Source organism: Camelus dromedarius, chromosome 18 (genome assembly GCF_036321535.1).
Source record: "Camelus dromedarius isolate mCamDro1 chromosome 18, mCamDro1.pat, whole genome shotgun sequence".
In the NCBI taxonomy this organism is placed as follows: domain Eukaryota; kingdom Metazoa; phylum Chordata; class Mammalia; order Artiodactyla; family Camelidae; genus Camelus; species Camelus dromedarius.
Genome location: NC_087453.1, coordinates 27988328 through 28002604, shown reverse-complemented (window position 1 = coordinate 28002604; position 14277 = coordinate 27988328). Strand labels below are relative to the sequence as shown.

General features: G+C 41.5%; 1 protein-coding gene across 7 annotated transcripts in view; it reads right to left on the bottom strand.

Annotated features, from left to right (window-relative positions):
* The window catches only part of PLCB1 (phospholipase C beta 1), a 662592-nt gene that overhangs the window by 121410 nt on the left and 526905 nt on the right, over positions 1–14277 (bottom strand). For all 7 annotated transcript variants that reach the window (XM_064475872.1, XM_031434233.2, XM_031434231.2 and 4 more), the window contains exons 24-27: positions 10115–10247; positions 8012–8065; positions 5042–5261; positions 617–797 (exon numbers count right to left, since the gene is read on the bottom strand). In XM_064475872.1, coding sequence (XP_064331942.1) covers positions 617–797; positions 5042–5261; positions 8012–8065; positions 10115–10247 — 588 coding nt within the window. The remainder of the gene's footprint in view (positions 1–616; positions 798–5041; positions 5262–8011; positions 8066–10114; positions 10248–14277) is intronic.

Sequence of the window (14277 nt, the reverse complement as noted above, 5' to 3'; positions counted from 1 at the left end):
TAGAGCAATGGCTTGTATAATTTTTTTTTTTAGTCCCTCTTGTATCACGGCAAAGCTGCACTACTACATAAAAAGTCAACATTTATTTGCAGCATGTTCTTAATTTTCTGAAAGGTAAGTGTTATTTAATTCCTTGTGAGATTTCAAAAACTCCAAAGAAAAAAAAAAAGGAAACCGATTATAGCCCCAAAATGAGTTAGTGGAAAAAAATAAAATAAAATAAAACATAGCTTCACTGGGGAACAGAGAGAAACCTGGTAGAGATGCTGGAATAATGAGGTTTGTCAAATGTTAGCATGGTGGACACCACGTCGCCTATGCAATTTCCAGTTCTAAGGAACAGTGATTTTGTTGCTTTTTAAAACCCAAGTACTGGGTTTTGATCATGCTTTGAAGTTAAGCACGTGTGAAACCACGCGTCACAATATGGATCTGGGAAAGGCGTCCCACCTCTGTAACCTGGCATCCAAACAAGATTATTCAATAAGGAAGCAAAATGAAAGCGCCAGCCAGACCTGCTGCTGTCTCGCGTTACGTGATCCAAGAGCATCAGACACTTTCTACAAGGAAAGAGGGTTCCAGCTACAGAAGCAGAAATCACATTTTCCAGGCTTACCAGCTTAATATGTTCTCGCTTCTGGTACTTTTCACTGTAATACTGTTCTTGCCGAAGATTCAGCAGCTGCTGCTGCTGCCTGTCCTTCAGGTCTATTAACTTTTGGGTCATTTCGGCGTCCAGGGCAGCGAGGTCCTGCTCAATCGTCGACGACCCGTGGTCAGGGCTGCTGGGTTCCGATCTGCAGAGACACAGAGCTTGACTCACACAACATGCAGGTCGTAGCAGGGTGGGGGCATGGCTTCACCAGAGCTCCTCCTAGAGGGAGCACTGTGTTTGGAAATAAATATTTCAATAGACCACTTGTGATAGAGGCTGGTACCCAAGGACAAGTTTAGCCGCAGAGGGTCTCCAAACACAGAAAGTGGATGAAATTTGTGTTGCCTTAGAAGGAGGTGGGGGCAGAAGAGGAAAGCCAGGAGGCTGGGGGCCCTGGCGGTGGTGGTGGGGCCAAGGATAATCTCCCCTTGGGAAAAACAATTTCTATAAAGGATTTTTTAAGGCTTTTTTTTTTATGTTTTTAACGTGGCATATAGAATCTAATTCCCAGCTACGTGTCTCCTATACAGTTCCTATACATTTCTCCTATATCTCTACATTGATGATTCCATAGGGGGAGTTGAAAAGCTGTTGAATTTTGCACCTGGACCATGTAGACTGACAAGGGAAAGCACGTGCAGATGCCACGTGCCGGCAACCTTCCCAGCTTCTACGTTCTGCTTCTTGATGTCTTTTAATAGCAAGGATATGCTATTAAAACAAATTTCTTTGGGGGCAGAGCCAACTTCATTGATATCTCCACCCCAAAGGACACTTTCCTCAAACTGCTTTGGAGGAGGATGAATTAGGTTCATTCTAAATATTTACTGAGGACTTTCTCTGTGCAGGGTGACTTTCTTTGTGTTATTCATAGTCAACGATTTATACAGACACTAAGAAGTTTAGAACAAATGAAACAAATCAAAGCAATTCTCACTAAGTTATTACTGTGTTAAAATAGAGTGTGAGTCCTTCAAATTTTGTTCTCTTACTTCTTGAGGGAGAAACAGAGAGACAGAGTTGGATGGGGTACCAAGAGCAGGTCTGCTCTTTTCATTTATATGGAAACTTCTGCAGGAAGGGCCACCTCAGATATCCAGCACATCAGATTCTGCCTCCGTGTTTTCATTTGTGGCCACATGGAACAGGTAGGAAAGGTTTCTTGGCACTAATTCTTCTTGCTTTCTCTTTGGATTAGGCCAGCATCAGTGGCATCACATGGAGAGGCAGGTGGTTGAAGCTGGTGTTAGGATCCTGTTATGCCATATGAGGGATGCAGAATGCCCTCAAAGGCTTCTGTTTGCATTTTTATGCACAATGCCAAATGAGAAGGAACACTCTGTCAGGCTCCTGGGTCCTGATACATCAGAATCGCACGGCAGCACTGAGGGGGTCCCCCATCCCCTCATTATTCCTCAGTATCTGAGTAGTAGAGCACAGGTGAAGTGACTTCCATCTTAACATGAACATGAGATACATTTATCATCGTTTGTAGCAGGAAGTCAGTGTAGCCAGAACATAGAGGCAATGCTTCAGTCAACCATAACCATCACAGCAGAGGCAAAAGGGCAACATTTCCTGACCACCTGACAGATGCCAAAGATGCCCTAATTGACTTCTGGCTTTCACAGCAACCCAACTGGTAGGTACCACCTCCAGTTTACATTTGAGGAAACTAAGGTCCAGTGAGACAATCTGCCAAAGGACACAGCATCAGTGAGCAGCAATGCAGTTTCCACAAGGACAGACGTCTAGGAAATGCCAAAGTCTGTGCTCTAAGAACAATGCAGAATCGCACACAATGTCCGACAAAAACCATCTGCAAAGGATCTGCTCTTCACATTATGTGAAAGCTGAGTTCGGATGAAGGAGAAACTAATCTAATATAATGTTGTACTGATGAAACTTATATAATGTTATAAATCAATGTTAACCTCAATAAAAAAATCTAAAATTATTTATTAGTTCACTGGAGAATAATAATTATAATAAACCCATTGCATATTAGCATATTTTTTGTGGAAAATAATTATACTTTCAAAACCAAAAGAAAATCAGTGAAAACCAAAAACCACTAATCTAATGGACATTATGTCCATTCATTACTTTGAGGTATTTTCAGGATTTTAATCTGTATCGAGGAGAATAGAAGGTGGACAGACATAATCAGACCTCAGTGGCTTGGCCTCTTGAAGGTAAGATTCTCCTGATGCATTTTTTGATATCAGATGCTTAGGGACTTTGTTTTTTTGAAGGAAAAGTCTAAAACACAGCCAAGGGGCAAGTGTTTCTGCATATTCTCCAAAAACAGGGTTGTCTAAGGTTGCCTGTACAAGATCTATGAGATGAATTCTTCTGTAATTTCATACCAGGAACATTTGTATCTCTTGGAAAAGCAAGCCAGTTTCCTTTAATCAGATAAGGGGAATTATCTATTCCGTATTTCCTTTTCTCAGAAGCTAAGAGCTAACCTCCGTGTTCAAGGACAGAAATTACCTTAAATGGTTGGTGCTGTCCAGTCAAAATATAACATGGGCCATATATTTGATTTTTTTTTCCAACTCTGTGACTTGAAATTTTTAGTTAACACGTTCAGGTGAAAAGAAATGAGTGAAATGAATTTTAATAATATATTTTACATAATTTGATACACTGAAAATGTGATCATTTCAACTTACAAATAAAATCAATATGAGTCGATATAAAAATATGAGCTATTTTACATGCTTTTTTTTAGTGAAGTCTTTGACATCCTGTATGTATTTTATACTTCAAGCCTATTTCAGTTCCAATGAGTGACTGTTTATGGGTGATGACTCGTGTATCGGACAGCAGGTCTGGTACCTGCAGGACACTCAATCTGCATGCATATGTATGTGTGTGTTCTTTTTTTTTTTTTTTTTTGAATTTTTATAAGATTTTTATATATGTCTTCTTTAAGTTCCTTCAATATTCCACTGGAAGTTTTCAGGATATGACTTATAAGTAAATAAACACAGGGATAAACAAACAACCACAGACATATCACTAAGATAGGAATTCAGAAGTCCAGGCCCAGCTTTGCTTGCCCCGTTTGGGAACAGTGGGTAAATGTGAAGCCTTTAGTGTTCAGCTTCCTCCTTGAAGATGTGACAAAAGTTCACCTAGATGGCTTCTCAGGCTGCTCCAGCTTGAAGAAATGGTGATTTTTGCTGGAGGGGTTTTGTTTGAGCTTTGAAGTTAAGCGCATGTGAAACCACAGGTCACAACATGCATCTGAAAACTGCCTCTTACCTTTCTCTCTAACCTGGCATCAAGATCAGGTCACTGAGGAAGGAAGCGAAGGCAAGGATGTGGTCCAGCCCGCCTGATTCTTAGCTCACTGACAGGTAACTTCCATGCTCACACAGTTCCCCGCGTTACCGTGTTAGCCACTTTGGGGTGATAACATGCAGGTCGTGTACACTGCTGTGTCCCCGGAACACACAGTAGGGACTCAATAAACATTGGTTGAATGAATGTGTGAGAGATGCTTCTCCCTGGTGTGGTCTGGGCACATAGGGCTGTGGGCACTTCTCGGCCCCAAACAAGGGTCATCTGTACAAGGCTTTATGGGTTTCAGATAAGGCAGCAAAGGGTAGGAGAGATTCTCTTTATAAGACAAGTTGCCTCTTTCGCTAGGTTTGGTACACAGCAAAGTGTCACACGCCCAGGTTGGCAGCTGTGATTCGGGAAGTCAGCCAGTTGGTCCTGGACCCACAGGCTAGAACTCAAGGGTAGGAATTCCAGCATATCTAGTTTAAGAATTTGGTCAAATAAAGAAATTCAGTCCACAAGCCAAAGTGAGCTGAGGGGACACAACAATTGTAGAGTGAGGGGCTTTCCTTCTTGCGGTGGTGAGATCCAAAACAGGGTACCACACACCAAAAATCCATTGACTGTACTTCAATTAAAAAAAAATAACTATCAAGCAAAGACCATCATATGACAGTTTGCAAAGGAAGAAATAGAAATTGATGATAAATATGCCCAAAAATTCACCTGACGAAGGAGATGCAAATTAAGGTAATAATGACATAACTTCTTTTCTCCATCAAGTTTGCACTCTCATATCTTGCTGGGAATCACAAATTGAAACAGAAAAGTCTTTAAATTGATCTAGGGAATCCCACTTCTAGAAGTTTAAGAAAATAATTAAGAATATGTGAAAAGACTTACCCATAAATGTTTCTTACTACATTTCTTGTAATAGCAAATAATCGAAAACAACCTTTCTGTCCATCAATAGAAAATCATTTAAATAAATTTTAGTTTGTCCATTCAAAAAAACCCCAAAACACTGAAAATCCATGTACACGACTCCCTTCCTTCATACTACAAAGCAAACAAAATACCCATTCGACTCACTTTTTCTTACTGTCCTTTCTGGCTGTCTTTTCCAAAGCTGCTCTCCTTCTCAGATAGTCATTCTGGATTTCGTTGTATTTTGTAGTGTGTTCTTTGATGAGGTCAGTGGTTTTCTTGTGGTGTCTCTTAACCAGGTCTTTCATTTCTTTGTAGTGCTTCTTCTGAAGTTTCACAAACGACTTTTGTTGCTTCAGCTCTTCAACTGTCTGCGCCTCCACTTCTGCAACAGATGGGAATGAGAGCTAACAGGCACGGGGGCTGAGAGGACAGGCGTCAGGATGGGGAGCATCAGCGGGTGGAGCGATCTGAGTCCAATCCCAGCCCCCCCGGAATTTTAAGAGCAGAGCTTCGATATCAAAGACGCGTTCCGGGCCGGCTCTTTTACTTGCTAAGGTTGTGATTACGTTACCAATTTCTTTACTCATAATTTTTCTTTTTTTTAAAGTTGGGGGTTCCCTAGATACAGAGCCCAAGAGAGGGATTCAAGTGCAGGTGGTTTACGGAGAGGAGCTCTCAGGAGGAGGGGAGGGGGGGCAGCAGGTAAGGAAGAGGAAGCAGCTGAGCAAGGATGCGGACTCAGCTGGAGTCTGGCTTCTGCCTGATTCCACGGGGACCTCCGGAGAGCGAACTGCACTCCAGAGTCCGTCTCACCTCGAGGCAAGAAAGCCAGCTTGTTTCATATTTGGGAATGTCAGTGCCTGGAGGCATCAGCTCCCGGAGAGGGGGCTTCCTTTTGGCTGCGGGCAGTTTCCGAGAGCAGGGGGAAGCTATGACCTGTTAGCCGTCAACATTGACTGCAGCCGAGAGGGGAGCGCAGCAGGCGGGAAAGGGCACGCGGGCGGACACCGGCAGGATGCCTTGTAAGGATCGCGCTATTTCTACTTTTTAGGGTGGTTATGGGGATGATCAAATGAAAGAACGAATGCCACGTTTTAAACACAACTCCTGGCAGTGTGTCTGTAGAGGCTTAATAAATGATTGTACGGGTTCTCCATCACCACCTCTAGGGGGCGCTATTCACAGTATGGCCAGTGTAGGTTTGTGTATTTATCACAGCATTGCTCCCGCACAAACCAGGAAGGCGAGGGGAGGTCCTTACTCTGATTTGCCCAAAGGCACCATAAGGCTTAACATCACTCCATAGTATTTTATTTAATGCTGAGAAAGCATTAATGTAACAGAGCTTGATCTTAAAACAGTCTTTTATCGACCTATTTAACCAATTCTAGAATATGCATTTAAAAAGCATGTTAACATTTCTAAAATTAAGATGCATCCTATTTATCAATGGACTGGCAGAATTCGTTGGTGTTTTTCCTTCTTAGCCATCCATCCATGAATAGTGGGGTGCCTTAAAATTGATGGTGCCTTAGATTCAATGAATTATTATTTAGACTGAGATTAAGTCATAGTTCACATGTTTCCATCCTTTGATTTGAACTTTCTGCTTCTGGGAACACAAATATGTTATCATACATATTTGGAACTGTCAAGAGATTCAGAAATAATATATAACAGAATAACAATGGACCTGAATAGGAAATGAAATGTCTAGTGGATAAGCATGGAAGTCAGAACAATTATTTATGTTCTTAAAGGCTAAGGCCTTTAAGAAATTGAAATATGTTTCCCTTTTTAATAATGTATCTATTCTCCTGACATTCAATTCCTTTTGAGAAAGAGGCCAGGGAGAGAATCAGGTACATTTATTTAATGGTTTCCCTCAGGCCCAAATGGACTCATTACGGTTGAGTAATGACTTATTATATTAAAATTTATAATCATAAGGAGCTATTGCAGTTTGGGTGACAGATTCAACCTCACTTCTTTAAAAATGGTGTGCAGCACGTTGGCTATGGGGAGTTTAGCAACAGGGTTCAAGATGCTCCAAACGATGATTAAAAATAATTCCAGAAAGAGAAAGAAAAATACCATATGAGATTGTAAATACACGTACAGAAGTGCAAGAATCGTAGGTGCACACCACTTTCAATTTTCACAGAGTGAACAGGCTTTAGTAGCCATCACTTAGATCCAAATCAGAATATTAGCAGCATCTCAGAGGCCCTCTTTTTGGTTTCTGCCTTCCCACCCCGACCCCCAAGTATAATCCAAATCCGTGTTTTTAACAGTATAAATTAGTTTTGCCTATTTTTGAACTTTATGTAGCTGGAATCCTAAAGAATGTACTCTTTTGTGTTTGTCCTCTTCAACCTCATGCTTGTGAATTCTATCCATGTGGTTGAGTGTAACTATGAATTATTTCTTCAGCTGTACCCTGTTTCATTCCGTGACTATACCACAGTTTATTTAGCCACCTGACTATTTATGGACATTTGGGCTGTATACAGGCTTTGGCTGTTACCACTAGTGCTGCTTTTGGTGAACATGTGTATACATTTCTGTTGTATGCGGGGCCGAGTATTATAAACATCTTTAAGATGCTATTGCATACTGCTAATTGTATTAAAGAAAGCTTGTATCAGTTTTAGTCCTACTGGTTTAAGGACCTAACCAAATATAAAATATTTCCAAACTGTAACATTGTTCTTAAACACTGTATATTTTTTGGTCATGAATAGTTCATATTCTGCATTTCTAAACTAGGCTTTATTGTGGGCACTTTGGGAAGACTGCATTCCTGTCTACTGGGTCACATTTCCAGTATGAAACTGTTCTTGACTCTAAAATGTATCTTGTGAAATTATGTTATTTTTGTACCAGTAGGGTCCTATCTGCCAAGTATGGTTGCTTCTCTATGGTTACATCTTGTAACATGCTTGAACTAGAACGTGTATCTGTAGATTGTTTTAGAAAAGAAATACTAATATTGTATCTGTAGATTGTTTTAGAAAAGAAATACTAATGATGTTATTTTTCAAAGATAAAGAGAAATCCCCTCGCCTCTAAATACTTCCACTGTAGAATATTCACCTGCTTAATTCCATAGGGACAAAGGGTGATATTTACCTGTTAAAACACTCTGAATGAGATCTTCCGTTTTAGCAGGTGCCTTTACGGAACCTGAAATAAACAGATATAATAAATAGCCTCCTTTAACTTTAAAAATACTTTTCTTCCTGAATAAAACAACTTTTGGCTCTTGAGTCTAAGTCTCCCTAAGGAGAAATTACCAATTCCGGGAGAAAATTATTCTAAAATATTGTAAGAAATGTCTTCATTTTTTAACTTTGAGGGAACCTATTTAAATGTGAATCTCTATGCTCCATTTATAGAGAGAAAGGACTTCTCTCTACTTTGAATCATGGCAACAAATTCAGTTTAGGCTCTGCTACTGCCACCTTTTGGCAAAATCAGGAATGACAAGTGGTCCTTTAAAAAACAAAGGCTGACCAGCAGGCAGGAATAATGCCACAGTAAAGGTCCGTTGAGGGATGCCAAAATCACGGGACAAAAGATTAAGGAGAACAGGACAGTTGCGTAGTCCCAAAGGATCTCCTCCAAGATATCTATTAACGATAAAGGAGGAAATTGTAACTTTCATTGGGGAGACCTGGCAGATGGCATCTTAATAAGTGACCCAGCATCACCAATAAGGAGACATAGGAACACCAGGTACCCCTGATATGATGCTCTGAGAACAGCATTGCTTCTGTGATGTTCTTGCAAAAACGCATAACCTGAGACTAATCATGAGAAAACATCAGGCCAACCCAAACTGGGGGACAATCTACAAAATAATGGACCAGTACACTTGAAAAGTGCCAAAGGAATGAAAGACAGGACAGACTGAAGGACTGTCATAAACTCAGGGAGGCTAAGGAGACACGACAACTCACACAATGTGGGCACCTGAGTTGGAACCTGGAATAAATGATGTTAGTGGAAAGCAGGTGAGGTTCAAACAAGGTCTTTGGTTTAGTTCAGGGAATTGCGCCACTGTGACTTTCCTGCTCTGACTTGGACAGGTGTTTAACAGTAGGGAAGAGGAGACCATGTTTGCAGTGTATTTAAATTTTAAAAAAATTTTTACTTTTTTAATTAAAAAATTTAATTAAAAATTTTTATGCTGAACTATGTTTTAAAAATAATTCTGTAAGTCAAATTATTTCAAAACATCAAGTTAAAAAAATCAAATGCTAAGATGCTAAATTCTCTTTTACTCTCAAAAGTACAAGGCTATATTTGCTGACATATTTAAATGACTTATTCAGATTCCAGAAACACTCAAAATGTTTGTAGTTGGTATGTAAAATCTCCATTTGAAAAATTTCACTTCTTGTTTACACTCAGGTCGTCTTCTTCCTATTATTGGTCTCAACAACTGCCTTTCTTAAGTAGGAGCATAGAAGCTAAAAGCACAAATACTTCAGGATCGTGGGGAACTGTGTCCATCCCGCCTTCACTCTTCATTAGCTGTGTGGCCTTCGAGAAGTACCTTGTCATTTCAAAGCTGCAATTTACTCATCTGTACCCTTGGGCCAATGACAGCAATTCCCACAGTGGCCTGCGGGAGAGTTAAATGAGATAGTTCCCATGAAGGGTCCAGCCGAGGGCTTGGCACATGGTGGGCACTTAAATTATTGAAAAGTAAGTTGGAAAAAGATGGGAAGGAACTAAGACTGTGTTTCTAAAGCAGACCTATGTGTAAGGTGTTTGAAGAACCCATCACACACCTGCCAGCAGATGGATCATAATCTGTCATTAAATAAAGACATGGGAAACCTGGGTAAAACTTTATTGTGGCTTCATAAGTTATCAGCGGAGCCAGAGGACACTTATGAGTCTCTCTCGGCATTCCTTCCTCCCTTCTGTCCTTCCTTCCTAATTTCCTTCCTTCTGTTATCCTTCCTTCCTTCTTCCTTCCTTCCTTCCTCGCTTCTGTCCTTCCTTCCATTCTTCCTTCCTACTTTCCTTCTTTCCATCCTTCCTCCCTCCCTCCCTTTCTTCACTCATTCATTCCTTCATCCCACATTTCTGGAGCACCTCCTAAGTCATGCATCTTTGCTCATGGGATGCTTTCGCTGACTCAATCACACCACCTCCTTCCATGGTACATACAAACCAGGGCGTCTTACTCCCACTGTACAGCTCTCTTCTCAGAGCACTTACCTGGAGTTGGTTGGCTGTGGAGAGCCTGGGAGGGTGGTCTGGGTGTCAGGGATGCAGTGTGATTCACCCCATTTTCTGCCGGAGTTGTCCTGGCTTCACTCGGAGCTTCTGATGGTGTTTCCCCAGGATCGGCCTAAAATCATAAACATCCTTTCATTTTCCCCATTTCTTACTGTTCTTTCGTTAACTTTTTAAACCAGCAAGGCTACATTTGAGAGCATTTTCACAACCTATTTGGAGTCTGGTATATCACATTTGAAAGTGTCTGGAAGTATATTGAAGTATGTTTTAAAAATAATTCTGTAAGTCAAATTATTGTGAAAACAGCATGGTGTTGAACCATGATTGCGGCAGAATAATTGTATTGAAGGCCCCGATATTTATGCCTTCAATGTCCATGCCCCTTGGCAGTGTCCTCCATAATGGCTCTGGACCTGAGTATGTCATTTGCTTTGGTCAAATAAGAGAATAGCAAACCCGATGTAAGCAGTGAATTGACATTTGCAAGCCATTTGCAAATGTTTCCTCTCTTTCTCAGACCCCTACTATAGCAATGGGGGCTGAGAGATCATGTAGAGGAGAGCTGAGTCACGTAGCCAAGGATGTCCAAGACCAGCCAGGCCCCAGCTGACCACATACACTTAAGTGAGCCCAGCTAAGATGAGCTGAGCCTGGTCCAGGTCAACAGAATTGCTCAGCTGACCAAATGACTCATGAACAGTAATAAGTAGTTGATGTTGTAAGTCACTAAATTTGGGGACTGTTTGTTATGCAGCAGTAGCTAACTGATGTGGTGGTTATAAGCATAGATTTTGGAGCCAGACTATCCTGGGTTCAGATTTTGGCTCTGCCACTCATTAGCAGTGTGATATTGGGCAAGTCACTTAATTGTCTGTGCCTCAGTTTCCTCATCTTGGTAGATATGATATGTAGGTACTGGGTATTGTAATAGTGTCTATACTGTAAGGTTGTTTAGAGGATCAAATAAATTACTACTTAGAAAGAGCTTAGAATACTTCCTGGCACAGAGTGAATACATGGATGTTAAATAAACAAGTAAAACATTTAAGCTTTTATAACACTATCAATGAATAATAATAACAAATACATTAAAACTTATGAAATCTCTGCTCCATACCCTCCAGCAGCTAGTCCACTACACCCTGTGCAGAGCAAACATTTAGCACTTGATGAATAAATGTTGATCTGTTTAAAATGATTGCCTAAATAATTAGATACCATTTCACTGATGCTTTTCGGTGCTCTGCAGCTCTTTTGTCAGAACTGCCCTCTGTGTCCAAGGCAGATTTTACCGGCAAGGAGGCTGTCTCCATGCTCTATGTTGTAGCGCTTTAAAAAATACATTCGGAAATGGCCAGAAGTCATTTGGAGCCCAATGTTGTGACATTCTGTCATGTAATTACAGACAGCGGATTGTCTTATGATAACATTTTTATAAAATGTAAAAAAAGAATGAAAATAATGACACTGATTGTCACAAGTGGCTTTTAAACTGTCCCTTACAGCAGCTTTAAAACACGAGTTTCAAAACTGCTTTTGGTGTTGGCAGATTTTTTCTCTTTTCTGTATTACTATTATTTTATCAATTAGGTTTGTTTGTTTATTTATTTATTTATTTTAATGGTGGTACTGGGGATTGAACCCAGGATGTCATGCATACTAAGCATGTGCTCTACCACTGAGCTGTACCCTCCCCCACCAGCAGAACTTATTTTAATTCAACACACAACCCCTGTTTATCCAGCATGCTGCTGGGTGCTGGTGGCATTGAGGTGGAAGGGTAAGTCCTGGGACCGGCAGCAGGAATCCAGTTGGGGGGCAGGAACCCAAACCAGCAACCCAGGCAGCCTGTAGAACCCCACTGCGCAGAACTCTTGTCTTTTGGAAAATGGCTACTGGTCTGCCTGTGTTCTTCAGTTACATCCATCAGGAGAGTTCTCCCTAGAATCATCATGCCATGGGGAGGGATGGCCTGTTTGTCTTTTAGCAAGAAACTGCAAACTGGAGGTTTAGAGTCCAACAAGAGGACATGGAAATACTCACCCAATATGGCCAGAATTTTAAATTGAGATTTTACATGAGTGCAATGGATTTCTTGTTTCACTTGAGAAATCAGATTGGGCAACACTGGGGACTGTATTCCCACTTGGGATGAGAATGGCGGGGTTTCTGTCCCCTTTAGGACACTCCCTCCTCACTCATTCAGACTTTATCTGCCTCACTCCTGGAGGCATTTGAGTTTGTGGGAGACAGTTGAGAAGATTGAAATATGATAGATGTTTGACCACAAAATTCATAAAGGAAGTGCATAGACATCCCACAGGAGAGGCTGAAGAAATGGGAGTGTTGGAAAAAGCACTGGGTCTTCAGCAAAGTTACCCAGTGGACCTGGTCCTCCAGCTTGAATACAGTGGGAGTGAAGCTTCCCAGCCTCCCAGCTGTAGGGGGCGCCTGTAGTCAACAAACTCAGTTGCCTGGAAAACTGGGATGGAAGGCGTCCCTGTTCCATCGGCAGCTGATGGTCCTCATTTACATGCAGGCAGGTTTCTGGAACCATGCGGGGAATGACAGCTGTCCTAGGGTGACAGCTGGCTGAAATGAGACTTTTGGAAAAGGATAGGGAAGAAGACAATTTTGATGCAGGAAAGAATGGAGGTAATAATAATAACGTGTGGCTTCTTTTTAGCAACTAGGATTAGCATCTTGAGGGTATCAGGCCAGAGGTGTATTCAGAATGAACCCAGTAAACTTATTTTGCCTTGTGTCAGGTTGGCTGGCATTCTGAGGAGCTGTAAGCTCTTGGCAAATCAAGTTCAATTATTAACTCAAGTCAAGAGGCAGGAAAAATAAAATTCTGCTCATCAAGGTTATGTAAGACAAAGTCTTTCCATTCCATAAACTGATATAAAGTATGAATTCAGATATTTTTTTTTAAGCAGATAAATGTTGAAGTGATACACAGCCAAACACTTCGTAGTTACAACTGAGCATCAAGAGATCACCAAAGTTTGGGACTGGATTTGAGGTAAGCTTTGGAGAAACGCTTGGTCCAGGGGTCCTGGGGTGGCCTCCAGGCAGGGTGGGCTGCATCACACAACCTGGGGGGGGGGGGTGCACCCTTCTCACCGTACATTAACAGGCAGTTAATAGAAATGATGGAAATGAGCGAAATGGACTAGATTTAATGCAACACAGCAAAAGGAGGCTGTGTTCAGAGCTGGAAAGGGAGCTCCTGGAAGGGTCGGCTGAGTTCCAGTCTATTATTGCCCAGGCTTTGAAGAAGGCTGGAAAACTGAATTTTTGTGTGAAATCTCCCAACTAAAAATCACCGAGAGGCCAAAGTGCATCTTCAGACCACCTTTGGCCCAGAGGCTGCCCACCTGTACCCTCTGCTCTGAGGAGAGAGTTTGCCTGGATTCCCGGGACTGTGTCAGGGTGAGCAGTGCACCTACGGAGACCGAGACGCAGGAGGGGCCTGCGCTGGACCCGCCGTGGGCGGGGCCAACTGGTCTGCAGCCCCGCCCCCCGCCCCAGAGGCGAAAGCGGGCAGAAGAGGGCGGGTAAGGAGGACAGTGAACGCTGGGCTAAGGAATTTAGGGCTCCTTGTGTAGTTTGACTCTTGCCAAGGGCCTCTTACAATTTTCTGGAAACCGATTTTATTTATGAGTTTAGTAAGAATCTAAAATGGCAGATATATCAGACTAATTTTTAAAATACGTTGCTAAGGGTGGAATATACGGATTTTAATTGACATTTTCCTAATGGAGGTTGACAATAGAAACAGCTGCAGATCACTGGGTACCAGACACGGTGACACCAGCTTCAATCACAGCCCGGTGATGTTAAAGCAAAGAAATCAGAGGGGCTATTAAAGGTCTTTACCAAAGCCTTTATTAAATGTCATGTAATTTGCTAGAGGCCACACCGTTAACAGTGGGATTGGTGTTTGAATTTATGTTATATTTTAAAGTCTAAAGTTTTCTACTGCGCTAGTTCACTCTGTAGTCTATGATAATAGCAACTAAGGAACCGCGACAGTAACTTAATTTGCTGCCAAGATACAGAGATGTACAAATGATAACATCATTTTCGAAAACTTACTCTGTTGCACTAAAAAGGCAATCCTATATTAAAAGTTAAAT